Below are 14,136 nucleotides of genomic sequence, written 5' to 3' on the forward strand. Positions count from 1 at the left end.
TTTGATTCGGAGCTCCGATTGATGAGTCGTCAGTGGCCACGCGTTCGTCTCGGAATTCTCTACAAAACCTGCCAAGCAATTTGGTAAGAGAATCACATTTTCTCACCCAATTCTACTATTTTTAGTTCGTGATTTTGGATTTTGGTAATTGAGAGATTTTGTGATTTTGATGGTTTAGAGGTACTCTAGTGGTGGATAATCATCGGATATTCTCCATTTGACTCATGGGTAACGGTAAGGAAACCCTAACCCTTGTGAATTAGTAATTTAGTAATCAAAAGCTGATTTAGTGAGGAATTAGCGACCGTTTAACAACTAATGGACTTTTCTCGCTTATTTCATGTTACTACTAACTTGTTAGAAAAAATGTTTGTCCTTATTCTATCCTTATTTCATGTTACTACTAATCACTAACCTCTATATAAATCCATGAAAAATTCATGAAAAGTTTGAAGCAAATTTGCCAAGCACGCTAATGTAATTTGTCACAATTTTGTCACTCATCTAAAGCTATTTTAAATGAGACAATAATTATAGTCTCAAAGTCATGACTAATAATTAGCTAACTAATTTTTAATAACTAATAATTTACAATATTCTAGCAAGAAATCAATTCTCAAAAATTTTACAAACAACTCAAATCAAAAGCTTTTTTTTAAAAAATATTTTTTTCCTATTAGATCACAAATTTGTCGTTATTTTTAATGGAAAGTTTGCTGTTAATTTGTATTGAAGTTTAAAATTAATATATTTTAAAGACAAATTAAAAAATTCAATATTTTTAGAAAATGAGAACATAATGTCGATATTTTCAATCACAAAATATAGGGTAAAATACTTAAATAAACCAAATGCATGCAAATATTACTAATATCACCCAAAGCAATAAATAATACATGAATCTCCCAAAGGCATTTTTTATACTAATCAAATTAGGGTAATTAGATTTACAAATTTTAGTAGTAAATCGAATTAGACTAAATAGATTTACTAGGTGAACTTTAACTACACATAAATCGAAACAGACAATATCGATTTACGCATTCACATGTAAATCGAATCAGGCTAGCCAGATTTATGCATGGGCATGGGTGGTATATTTCTAAATAAATCTAAGCAGCCTAATTCGATTTATATAGGACGGAGGGCTTTATATAAATCTTAGATGAGTATGAAGAGTTTATGCCATTTGAGCTATAGCTCGTTCACATGCCATTGATTTATTAGGTTGATTTGCTCTAATAATAATAATAATAATAATAATAATAATAATAATAATAATAATAATAATAATAATAATAATAATAATAATAATAATAATAATAATAATAATAATACGTATTCACGATCACAAAAAATTATTTTCTATAATATTTTTTAAGAAAAAATAATAAATATTTAAAGAATAATTGAATACGTACTCATATTAAAATAACATTGAATATTATATTATTACGGTTTTGTTTTCATTATTTAAATATTAAATTTTATAATTTAAAATTTTTATTCTACTTAAATTATCACTAAACTACGGACAAAAATTAATATTTAAATGTAAAATTGAAATTAATATCCAAAAATCAATAGTAAAGAGCCAGTTAAAAAAAATACTTTAAAGATCTCATAAAAATTTTTATACTTATCCGATAGAATTATTATTATTATTATTATTATTATTATTATTATTATTATTATAGAGACTGCTAGATAGTGATGTTTACTTCTACGTAAATATTAAATAATAATAATATAATTTATTATTATTATTATTATTATTATTATTATTATTATTATTATTATTATTATTATTATAAATACCAAGTATGTATTTTATAAATAAATTTAAAATTAATGCACTAGTACTCAACTTTTTTTAACATATACTCAATTATTTATATATTTAAACATTGAGAGTTTGAATTATTTGAACATATACTCAATTATTTATATAGATTTGAGATAGAAAATCCAAATGAATCTATAACCCTAATCTCATATTTACGTAGAAGTAAACATTACCATCCAGCAGTCTCTATAGTATTTAATAATAATAATAATAATAATAATAATAATAATAATAATAATAATAATAATAATAATAATAATTCTATCGAATAAGTATAATTTTTTATAAGATTTGTAAGTTTTTTTTTTAACTGGATGTACTCTTTACTATTGTTTTTTTTATATTAATTTTAACTTTATATTTAAATATTTATTTTTGTCCATAGCTTAATGATGGTAATTTAAGTAGAATAAAAATATTAAATTATAAAATTTAATATTTAAATAATTAAAACAAAAATACATTAATATAATATTCAATGTTATTTCAATGTGAACACCTATTCAATTATTCTTTAAATATCTATTATTTTTTTTTAAAAAATATTATAAAAAATAATTTTTTGTGATCTTGAATACGTATTATTATTATTATTATTATGACAAATTATCCTAATAAATCAATGGCATGTAAATCGAAACAAGGCAACTAGACTTATATAAAGTCCTCCATCCTATGTAAATCGAATTAGGCTGGTTAGATTTACTTAAAAACATATGAATGTAAAAATCGATATTACCTGTTTCGATTTATGTGTAGTTAAAGTTCACCAAGTAAATCTATTTAGTCTAGTTTGATTTACTACTAAAATTTGTAAATTTAATTACCCTAATTCGATTTATATACAAAATACCTTTGGGAGATTCACATACCATTTCTTGGTTTGGATGATTTTGGTAATATTTGCATGCATTTGATTTATTTAAGTATTTTACCCCAAAATATACTAGAAAAATATATAATAGATAAGATAATTAAATTATTATATATGAGAATTTATTTTTATATGATCGTACAAGTTTTATTATTAATTAGAATTATTTTGAAATTCATTCAATAAAGATTAATTTGAGCTAGCTCTTGAATTAATTAAGATTGTCAAAATGAGCCAAATCTGTCGGACTAACTCGTTTACTTGACTTAAATAGATGAATATTTAACTCTAAAATCAAACTCGTAAAAATGCAAGTCTAAACAACTAAGCTATAGTTATCAGAACTGGATCAGCCGGCCAGTTTGACCAGAAAACTATTGAACCGATGTCCTATCTGGTTCAGTTCATTATTAAGACCAGACCTGCAATTGACTCGGTCAATAATGGTCAAATAGTTAAAAACCAGATGATTTTGTCACGAACCAGACTCAGTTTAGGCAGTTGATGACCCGCGCTTCCTCCTTGACCCGCGTGCTCGACACGTAGACCAGTAGGGTGCGGATCACTATAGGAGCATCTATTTGTATCCCCTTCAAAAATGGCATCTCTAAGGTTCGATCCTTGAACCTAAGAGTGAGTAACAGATGGATATTTGACTTTAAAATCAAACTCGTAAAAAATACAAATCTAAACGACTTTGCCATAGTTATCAGAACCGAATTGGTTCGGACCGATTGGTTCGACTGAAAAAACAGTAAATTGATGTCCTATCCGGTTTGGTGCAATATTAAGATCGGACTTGCAATTAACTCAATCAATGGTGGTCAAAAGTTAAAATCGGACAGTTTTGTTGCGAACCGGACTCGGTTTAGGCAGTTGACCTGCACTTCCTCCTTGATTCACACACTCCACACGTAGACCAGCGGGATGTGGATCACTGTAAAAGTATCTATTTTAATCCCCTTCAAAAAGTGGTTTTTTAAGGTTCAATCCTTGAACCTGAGAGTGAGTAAAAGCCCCATCTCACTATGACAAGTGAATCTTCAATAGATGTAATGCTTATAATTATATATACCATATTATTTTATATGTGCCACAAGTAGATTTTTTATTATATTTGATCATTATTTTATGTATTATATAAAAGTATGAATTATATCATAATTTACATATAATTTAATTAAATCAAATTTAAATAATATAAAATGTTATTATCATTTATTTTTTAATTTTAATATTTAAATTCTGATTTTTTTTATAATTTTATAAATTTATTCAATTATTACCGAATTAAACAGTTAGACCAATAACCTACCAATTGAACCACACTAACCCAATGATTCAGTAATTTGATCGGGTTAATTGCTGGTTCTGATAACTATAATCTTAGCTCGATCAACCAAAAAAATAACGAATTAAGATTTTTCATGTTTATTAAAAAAATTTTATCTATCTTATAAAATTTTTATTTAATTAAATTTTAAAAAAAATCAAAATGAAAATTTAAAAGCAAAAAAAAGTTTAGTAACTCAAAAAACAAAACAAGTTATATTAATTTAAAAATCGTATAATTTCAAAATTTAAACCCCCCTCCATTACTTCAAATCAAAAATTCTATATAAGCTGATTAAGCTCCGTTTTCAGTACTTTAAATTAAAAATTTCATTATCCCTACAATAATTTTCTTTTATCATTATAGCCACCGTCATTATCTCCCCAAGTAACCTAACCTAACCCAATTAACATTGTCTCTCCTTAATGATTCCTGCGCCGAAAGTCAGTCTCCCACACCCACAATCAGAGACTCAGCGTCCCCTATCATGCTTCCGCTGCTCTGCCATCGGCACTGCAGATAGCACCAACCCTGAGTTGCATCCCGCGACCCTTTCCTCTTCCTCTCCCGTCCTAGTAGTGCCTCTCTTTCTTCGTTGACCTCCCTGGCAAGGCTCCACACAGCAATAGGCCAGCAGCACGTTGTCTTCCTCCACGACTCCATAAATGCCTTCTCTGTTCACTACTCCACGCCGCGTGCCTCCTCCATGTAATCAGAGCCTTTGGTCATGAGAAGCTCCTGTTTGATTGTCTCGGCGGAGGGCCATACACCGACGTCGCCGACAGCAAGATTCTAAATAGGGAAGGAGATGAAGTTGGTTGGACTTAGTTTGCTGTCACCTCTTCCAATAGGTACCAAAATGTAAACTTTTTTCTAAAATGTTGAACTTATGTGAATTTGAGGGTTGATATGCCTTAGTGTTTATTGAAAATAGTGAGTATTTAAATTGGTCTAGGTTTTTTTGGAGATTTATTAATTTTAGAATCAAAAGTTTTGTTTATTGTGTTTTTAAGTTAAGGGTTTGTGATGACCAGAATTCACTCACTATATAATGAATCCGTTCCTTGGCAAGCACACCAAAGTATTGTCAAGTAATAACTCACTATGAGTGGGGTCGAATCCCACAGAGATTGGTAGATTGAGCAACTTTAAGCAATGGGTGAATTAGTCAAGCTAAGCAATAGAGATTGTTGAGTGCAGAATTCTAAATTAGCAGAAATGTAAATGACTTAAAGGTAAAGAAAATCAATAAAATGCAGAAAAGTAAATAACAAGAATATAAAATGCTGGAACATAGATGATTGAATTATAAATGAGGAATGAGTAATAGCAAAAATTAAAGAAAGATATAAAGAATAGGGAAGATAAGAATGGGGAACATAAATTGGGATTGTGAGATGCTGCTCTCTTTGGATTAGATCTAGATCATCTCTTCTTCAATCATGCAACTCATTAACCTCTTGGCAATCATGATTGATTGAACCCTAATACCTTGGTGATTAATTCTCTCAAATCTTGATAATCAGCCAATTCCTTGGTCTAATTGCTCATAAAGAGAGATAAGCTTGGTCCCTGATTATACCACACATCCTCATAGATCCAAATAATGGGTAGATTTCATGTCACCATATCCAATCCTAAAACCCAGATCTACTCAAGTGTGAAAAGGGATTTCAAGCATGGTTTCATGTTTCCTTTTCCAAGTTTCCCTTGAAACCTATTTTGCTTTCAGCCGCTTTTCCAAGATTATTGAACACTAACATGAAGAAATAAATTTCTTCTAGAAAATCAAAGAGAAAATGAAGACAAGAAGAAATTCACTATCATTAATCCATCAAGTACAACAGAGCTCACTCTCCCAATGAGAGGGAGTTTAGCTACTCATAGCTTAGAGAAAAGTACAAGAGATGGAAGAAGATGAAGTGAAGTGTAAAAGTAAAACTAAACTATCAACCCAACTTTCTAACGTCCTAGCCAACCCCCTTTTCAGTACTCCTAGGGGATATTTATACTACTCCTAGCACTAGAAATTAAAAGTTACAAAAAGGAAAAGAAAATTACAACTGAAAATAAGAGGAAAAACTCATACAATGAACTATGTGGCTGGCGTGTAAGCAACGTGTGAGCGGCGTGTCACGCCCAGCTTCTCAGCTTGGCTTGGCGTGCCATGCCTGGCTTCCAGTGGCATGCCCTTCTCATGAAGCTAGCTTGGCGTGCCACGCCTTCGAGCACAAGTGGCATGCCCATAGTGGCTTCTTCTATCCTTCCTCTCTGGATACTTGAACTGGCGTGGCACCCCTAGGTCTGGCGTGCCACGCCCTCAATAAAGCATGATCATCCTCTTCTGGAAATTTGAACTAGCGTGGCACGCCCAGGTCTGGCGTGCCACGCCCAGCTCTGGCGTGCCACGCCCTTAGTGAACTCTTCCCCCCTCTTCTCTGGAATGTTAAACTGGCGTGCCACGCACAGTAGCTAGCGTGCCACGCCTTTGATGAAGGCTTCATTCTCTTCTCTGGTCAACTACATTGACGTGCCACACCTAGGTCCCAAGTGACACGCCCTTGGTGCGAGTGATGTTCGCGTGCCACGCCTCAATCATCAAGTGGCACGCCCCTCTTCATGTTGCCTTGGCGTGCCACGCCTAAAGTCCAAAGTGGCACGCCCAATAATCTTCTTCCATGGGGGCTTGTGCTGGCGTGCCACGCCTTCGACCTCAAGTGGCACGCCCCCTTGTAGAAGCTGCATTCTTCCTCTCTGGACCAATGAACTGGCGTGCCACACCTTCGATCTCAAGTGGCACGCCCATTATGGTGTTGAGTCTCTTCAAGCCTTGGCGTGCCATGCCTAGAACCCAAGTGGCACGCCCATTCATTCTTGACTTGGTGTGCCATGCCTTAAGTCTCAAGTGGCACGCCCTTGTTGGTGCTTCCTCCATGCTCCTCTCCTCAAATGCATTGGCGTGCCATGCCTTCGACCTCAAGTGGCACACCCATTGTAGATGGTGGAGTGGGCGTGCCACGCCCAGCCTGGCATGCCACGCCCCTTATGGACCTTCAAGAATACTCTCTGGAATTTATGGTTGGCATGCCATGCTTGGCCTTGGCGTTCCACGCCCATACTAAAGCTCATTGTCCCTTCTCTGGAGTTTATAACTGGCGTGCCATGCCCATTGTGCTTCATCTCCCTGGCGTGCCACGCCTGGCCTTGGCGTGCCATGCCCATTGAAAGCTCTATGGACTTCTTCTCTGGAGTTACTAACTGGCGTGCCACGCCTTTTGGCTGGCGTGCCACGCCCATACTAAAGCTCATTGTCCCTTCTCTGGAGTTTATAACTGGTGTGCCACGCCCATTGTGCTTCATCTCCCTGCTGTGCCACGCCTGGCCTTGACATGCCATGCCCATTGAAAGCTCCATGGACTTCTTCTCTGGATTTACTAACTGGCGTGCCACGCCTTTTGGCTGGCGTGCCACGCCCATACAATTTGGTGGCGTTTGTACTAAATGGCACGCCAATCTCACACGCCCAGCTACTCTTTCTTGCTTCCTTCTTCTTTTGTTGCTCTTTTCACCTGAAATTCAACAAAAACTTATTTCAAAGCAATATACCATAATATCTACCATTTAACTCATGAAATTGCATTGATTGAATAAGATTACACTCTTTTTATGGTCCTTTTAGATAGGAGAAAGAGGTAGATGATGCAAATCATCACAACACCAAACTTATGTTTTGCTTGTCCCCAAGCAAATCAATGCAAATTATTCTTAAAGGATTGAGACTTGACCCTTACAAGAATGTGTTCACAATTAAAGATAAAGGCAAAGTATCAACTCATGCATGAACCTTATTATTTTCATACCACAATGAACTCTTAAACCCTTGAGGATTCTTTTTAAGTGCTTACCTTTAGAGCCCTTTCTATTGATTGTCACCTTGAAGTAGTAAGACTTGTTCTTTTTCTTTTCACTTCTCTTTTGTTATTATTTGATTGACCACGACTCTAAGTGTTTTGTCTTAAGACGACCCTTTAGATTGAGCTTTCAATTAGCACTCTCATCCTAGTTGGTTTTAGGCTACTAGGTGTTGAAACACCCCTAAGAATTTACTTGCCCAGGTCTCTCTTCTTGACACATCTTCACCACAAGCATCTACTAGGATCTTGGCTCTTTGAACTATTTGTTTCTTTCTTTTATCCTAGTAGTTGATGCTCAGAGCCTTGGGTCTTTTGCTTACTACTTCTTGGTTCTATGGAAATTCATGGGTTTATTTACTTCTAGATGTTCAATCATGATCCATACTTGTTCCCCATCTCTTAATCTTGAATTTTCTCACTTGGGTCTTAGTCTCTTTCTCTTGTTTTTGTAATAACTCATCATTGATTCTATGAGAACAAACTACTTTTATTATTGAAGTGATGAAAACTTGACAAAAGGACATTCTCTTTCTCAAATATAAACATAAACATAAAGGACTCATAAAAAGACTCTAAAACATAAGAAAATTAAATAACAACTATCATAATAATGCAAACTACTAAACAGAAATTCAGAGATGAAATTTTTAACAATGGGACTCAACAACCTTGTAATCTTTGAGCGGCTTCAATTCATAGGCCCTTTCCCTTTATCCTTTTTCTTTGAGGAGGATTCATCACCATCCTTCTTATTGGATGCTCCTTCATGTGCAGGGGTGTCTTTTGGCTTCCAAAAGCCTAGCCTCCTCATATAAACTCTTTCATCCTCTTTGTGCTTGGTTAGTATCTCCTCTTGCCTAGAACTCATCTCTTCCATACCTTGCATGAATATTGGATAACCAGGGTTCAAGACGGCCACGGCATTACACAAGTGATTCAGCTTCGCTTGTGTGTTTATATCATACTGCCTCCTTGAAGTGGTTCTAGCCTTATGGAGATGCCTAAATTCAGCAAGGTTCTTTTGCTGCCATTGTTGTTGCTCCATGATTTTTTTGAGGCTACATTGCATTTTTCCCCAGTGGAATTGGCCTTGTTGCTCCTTCATGTACTCCATACTCCCTTGGAGTTGCTGAATACTTTCTTGCATTTGGTCCCATTGCTTTTGTTGCTCCCTTAGTTGAGTTACATCTTCTCTCAAATGGTTGATATCTCCTTGCATTTGGTGAATATTTTCTTGCATTTTCTCCCAGTTGAAACCTTCAGGGAATTGTGGATATGGTGCTAGAAGTGACAGATATGGTGGTTGAATATAATCTTCTTCTTGTTGTGGTGGCCCTTGTGGTCTTGGCACATGAGCCCTATGCTCCCTTGCTCTTTGCAGTGGGTTGATGGCCACCACCTTCTCCATCTTTTTGGCTATGATTGGGTTGTCCTTCTCCACCAATGTTTCATCAATTATTTTCTCCACTCCAGCCTCGTCACAAAGCCTCTGAATGATGCTTGGGAATGCAAGTATTGTGCAATCATTGGTGCTCTTCAATACCCTATGAATATTGCTCGCAATCATCTCTTCCACATTGATGTTTTTTCCTTTCATGATGTTGTAGATTAACACAATCCTTTCCAATGTTACCTCTGAAGTATTAGAGGTGGGGTTGAGGCATCTTCTCACAAAGTCTAGCCACCCTCTAGCTTGGGGCTCAAGTCTCTTCTCCTCAATTGGTTTGGCCTCCCATCCTTGTCATTGATCCATTAAACATTTAGAACACAAATCTCGTTTAGGATTTCATCAAACCCAGGGTCAAGTTGTTTCACCCTTTCTTCATAGCTCCGGGTGGAACTTGTGTGATTCACCATCAGCATCTTGTCTATGTTGGCAGGGCTATAATCAATACTCTTTGGTGGGACAGCATTAGCATAGAATTCCCTTACCAAGCTCTCCACCACCTTCTTTGGTGGGTTGCATAATAGTGTATAGCCTCTATTGTTGATTTCAATATTGATTTCTCTGTGCTCATCCCTCCCTAGTTGGAAGCCAACTTCAGGGATTATTTGTCTCTCACTCACCCACCCATAAAACTGGTTTTGGTAGAAGAATGAGAGGAATTTGAACTCATTGAAGCTTGATGAGCCAGAGCCAGCTTTCTTAGTCTTTCTTTTCTTTGATGAAGTGGCTTTTGGTGGTGCCATTTGGATGATAAGAGAAGAGTTGAAAGGGTGATGAAGGGATAAGAAAAGAGAGCAGAAAAAGAAAGCAAATCAAAGGTTTGCTCCAACACCAAACTTAGGACTTGATTGTCCCAATCAAAAAAGCAAGAATAAAGAAGGAGAGAACGAAAGAAAGCAAGAAGTGCAGAAGGGGTGTTTCAGTTGTGAGGAATGAGGTTTGTAGTGTGGAGAAGAGGAAAGGGTGAGTGCAATATATAGAGGTAAGAAGAGAGATCTGGAAGGTAGGAATTGAAGATAAAAATTGAATGTTTTCCCACTTGGGAGTGGCGCCTAGCGTGGGTAGATGCGCCAATCCCTAGCTCTTCAGCTTCTTCTGAATTTTGAGTTCCAAAGTGTAAAGTACACTTTGACTCCTTGACTTGATGAGTTATCAGTGTCATGTGGGCCCCGCTTCTCTCCTAAAAATTCAGTCATAAACCCTCATTAGTGATCAGAGAAATTGCTTCATATTCTTTCAGTTAAAAGGCATTTAATGGGTATCTTTTGGACACCAAACGTAAATTCATTGCATATAGTAATTGGTCTCATGATTGGACTTTATTGTGTACATTATGAGTGGAATAATTTTAATTCTTTCACATTCTTGCACTTCCATTTCATATGTACACAATAAACTGGCCATTTTATGCACATACCAATTTACTAATTGCCTTTAAACATGAATCCATTGGGCTGTATGTATGAATCTCTTATGATGGTGGCCACACCAAACTTAAATTTGGGCTTACTCCTAAGATTAATTCAATTGTTTTGATGTAAGCTCAAATTAAGTGGGTTAGTGGCCACACCAAACTTAGCTCTTAAGCTAGTTTCCCAGCCCAATTAATCAACCTCATATAGTGTAGCAAGCAAGATTGCACTTCCAGCAAGCTAGAAAACTTTTGAAACTTAAATCAAGGAAGCTATCAACTACTTTAACTGATAACTAAAAATAAAATCAAACAACCTTAGTGACTAAACATAAACTACTTTAGAAAGCATGAAATGGAAAGGATATGAGTGTTGGGGTGCCTCCCAACTAGCGCTTCTTTAACGTCACTAGCTTGATGATTCTTCCTCTTCAACTGAGGGTATAGTTCACCTTTTGCTCATCCAATGAGTCCCCCAAGTAATGCTTAAGCCTGTGGCCATTGACAGTGAAAGTCCTCTGTGTTTTCTCCTTCATAAGCTCTACATGACCATAAGGAGAAGCCTTGATGATTGTGAAGGGTCCAGACCATCTTGACTTTAGCTTCTCTGAGAAAAATTTGAGCCTTGAGTTGTATAATAGCACTTTTTGACCTTCTACAAACTCTCTTCTTGCTAGCTTTTGATCATGCCATTTCTTTGTCTTCTCCTTGTAAATCTTGGCATTTTCATAGGCTTGAGTTTTGAATTCTTCTAACTCATTGAGTTGTAGCAATCTTCTTTCCGCAGCAGCTTGATTATCAAAGTTCAACATCTTTAGAGCCCAAAATGCTCTATGTTCAAGCTCCACTAGTAGATGACAAGCCGTTCCAAATCCCAGTTGGTATGGAGACATACCAATGGGTGTCTTAAAAGCTGTTCTATAGGCCCATAGTGCATCATCTAGCTTCTTGGACCAATCTTTTCTTGAGTTTCCAACAGTCTTTTCAAGGATTCTCCTCAGCTCTCTATTTGAAATTTCAGCTTGACCATTGGTTTGTGGATGGTATGGGGTGGCTACCTTGTGTTTGACACCATATTTTAGGAGGAGTATCTCAAGTTACTTGTTGCAAAAGTGAGTTCCCCCATCACTTATAAGAGCTCTTGGAACCCCAAACCTGCTGAATATATTCTTTCTCAAGAAATTAATCACCACTTTTTTATCATTTATTGAAGTAGATATAACCTCTACCCATTTTGACACATAGTCCACAGCCACCAATATGTAGTTGTTTGAGTATGAGGGTGAGAATGGTCCCATGAAATCAATCCCCCAAAAATCAAACAACTCCAACTCCATGATGAATCTCTATGGCATTTCATTCTTTTTGGGTAGGTTGCCAGCTCTTTGACATTCATTACACCATGTCACAAACTCTTTTGCATCCTTGAATATTGTGGGCTAAAAGAATCCACATTGCAACACCTTGAATATTGTGGGCTAAAATGTCGTCTATATGTGGATCCATGGCAATGCCAAAGGACCTCTTGTCCTTCCTCATGAGAAATGCATCTTCTTAGAATCACATCAGCACACTTCTTGAAGAGATAGAGCTCATCCCAAATGTAGTGCTTGGCATCATTGATGAGCTTTCTTCTCATATGCTTGTTGATATTGGAAGGTTGCTCTCCAATAGCCTTGAAATTGGCTATATTCGCAAACCAGGGAGCTTCTTAGATCATCATCAACTGTTCATCCGGAAAGCTCTCATTCACTATAGGGCTATGTGCTTCATCTTCCTTATTTGGGATTCTTGATAAATGGTCAGCCACTTTGTTCTCTGCTCTACTTCTATCCTTAATCTCAATATTAAACTCCTGAACTAGCAAGATCCATCTTATCAATCTAGGCTTAGATTCTTGCTTGGTGAACAAGTACTTAAGAGCTGCATGGTCAGTAAACACAATGACTTTAGAACCAATGAGATATGATCTAAACTTATCAAATGCAAAGACTATAGCAAGGAGTTCCTTCTCTGTGGTGGTGTAGTTCCTTTGAGTCTCATTAAGAATCTTGCTAGCATAATAGATGACATGCACTAGCTTGTCTCTCCTCTGTCTTAAAACAGCACCAATAGCAAAATCTGATGCCTCAAACATCAATTCAAAAGGTAAATCCCAGCTAGGTGGTGCTATAATAGGTGCAGAGGAAAGCTTGCTTTTAAGCTTATCAAAGGCTTGCATGCATTCTCTATCAAAGATAAAAGGTACATTAGAGACAAGCAAGTTACTTAAAGGTTTGGCAATCTTTGAAAAGTCTCTAATGAACCTTCTATAAAGCCCAGCATGCCCCAAGAAACTTCTAATTGCTATGACATTGCAAGGTGGGGGTAATTTCTCAATCACTTTCACCTTGGCTCTGTCCGCCTCTATGCCTTTTCTAGAGATTTTATGGCCAAGGATCACCCTTTTGGTGACTATAAAATGACACTTTTCCTAATTTAAAACTAGGTTAGTCTCTTGGCATCTCTTTAGTACCAAAGCAAGATGGTGTAAGCACCTGGAAAATGAATCACCAAACACAGAAAAATCATCCATGAAAACTTCAATAAACCTTTCAATCATATCAGAAAAAATGGACAGCATGCACCTTTGGAATGTGGCAGGTGCATTGCACAATCCAAAGGGAATTTTTCTATATGCAAAAATACCATAAGGACAAGTAAAGGAAGTCTACTCTTGGTCTTTAGGGTCCACTACAATCTGATTGTAGCCTGAGTATTCATCCAAGAAACAATAGTATTCATGTCCAGCTAGCCTCTCCAACATTTGATCCATGAACGGTAGAGGGAAGTGATCCTTCCTTGTAGCTTCATTGAGCTTCCTATAATCTATGCACAGGCGCCATCCAGTCACTGTTCTTATTGGTATCAACTCATTTCTTTCATTTGGCACAGCTGTCATTCCTCCCTTCTTAGGGACTACTTGCACTGAGCTCACCCAAGGGATGTCTGAGATTGGGTAGATCACCCATGCTTGCCACAACTTTAGTACTTCTTTTTGAACCACTTAATTCATTGTTGGATTTAATCTTCTTTGTGGCTGTCTTGAGAGCTTGGCACCTTCCTCAAGCAGGATTTTATGCATGCACATTGAAGGGCTTATCCCCTTTAAATCTGAAAGTGTCCATCCTATGGCATCTTTGTGTTGTCTCAGCACATTGATAAGCTCTTCTTCTTGGTCTTCACTCAAGCTTGAATTAATGATTACTGGATATGTGTTATTGTTACCCAAGTTGGCATACTTCAAGCTTGGAGGCAGGGTCTTCAGCTCC

The 14,136-nt window shown here is 36.3% G+C and overlaps 1 protein-coding gene across 1 annotated transcript; it reads right to left on the reverse strand.

The window, feature by feature from the left end:
- Positions 1 to 11,256: 11,256 nt before the first annotated feature.
- LOC140177636 (uncharacterized) lies at positions 11,257 to 12,364 on the reverse strand. Its single transcript, XM_072210779.1, has 2 exons — positions 12,239 to 12,364; positions 11,257 to 11,883 (listed from the first exon to the last, which is right to left on the reverse strand). Exons 1-2 carry the CDS (start codon positions 12,362 to 12,364, stop codon positions 11,257 to 11,259), a joined length of 753 nt encoding a protein of 250 aa, XP_072066880.1.
- Positions 12,365 to 14,136: the final 1,772 nt, after the last annotated feature.

The sequence above is a fragment of the Arachis hypogaea genome, chromosome 13 (genome assembly GCF_003086295.3).
Source record: "Arachis hypogaea cultivar Tifrunner chromosome 13, arahy.Tifrunner.gnm2.J5K5, whole genome shotgun sequence".
Taxonomy (NCBI): Eukaryota; Viridiplantae; Streptophyta; class Magnoliopsida; order Fabales; family Fabaceae; genus Arachis; species Arachis hypogaea.

Bases quoted from the DNA above. Each gene is read 5' to 3' on its own strand.
- LOC140177636 (XM_072210779.1), bottom strand. From the start codon at position 12,364: ATGAGGAAGGACAAGAGGTCCTTTGGCATTGCCATGGATCCACATATA. The intron at 11,884-12,238 runs GTTTGTGACATG...GTCAAACACAAG, and splicing joins ATATTCAAGGATGCAAAAGA to GTAGCCACCCCATACCATCC.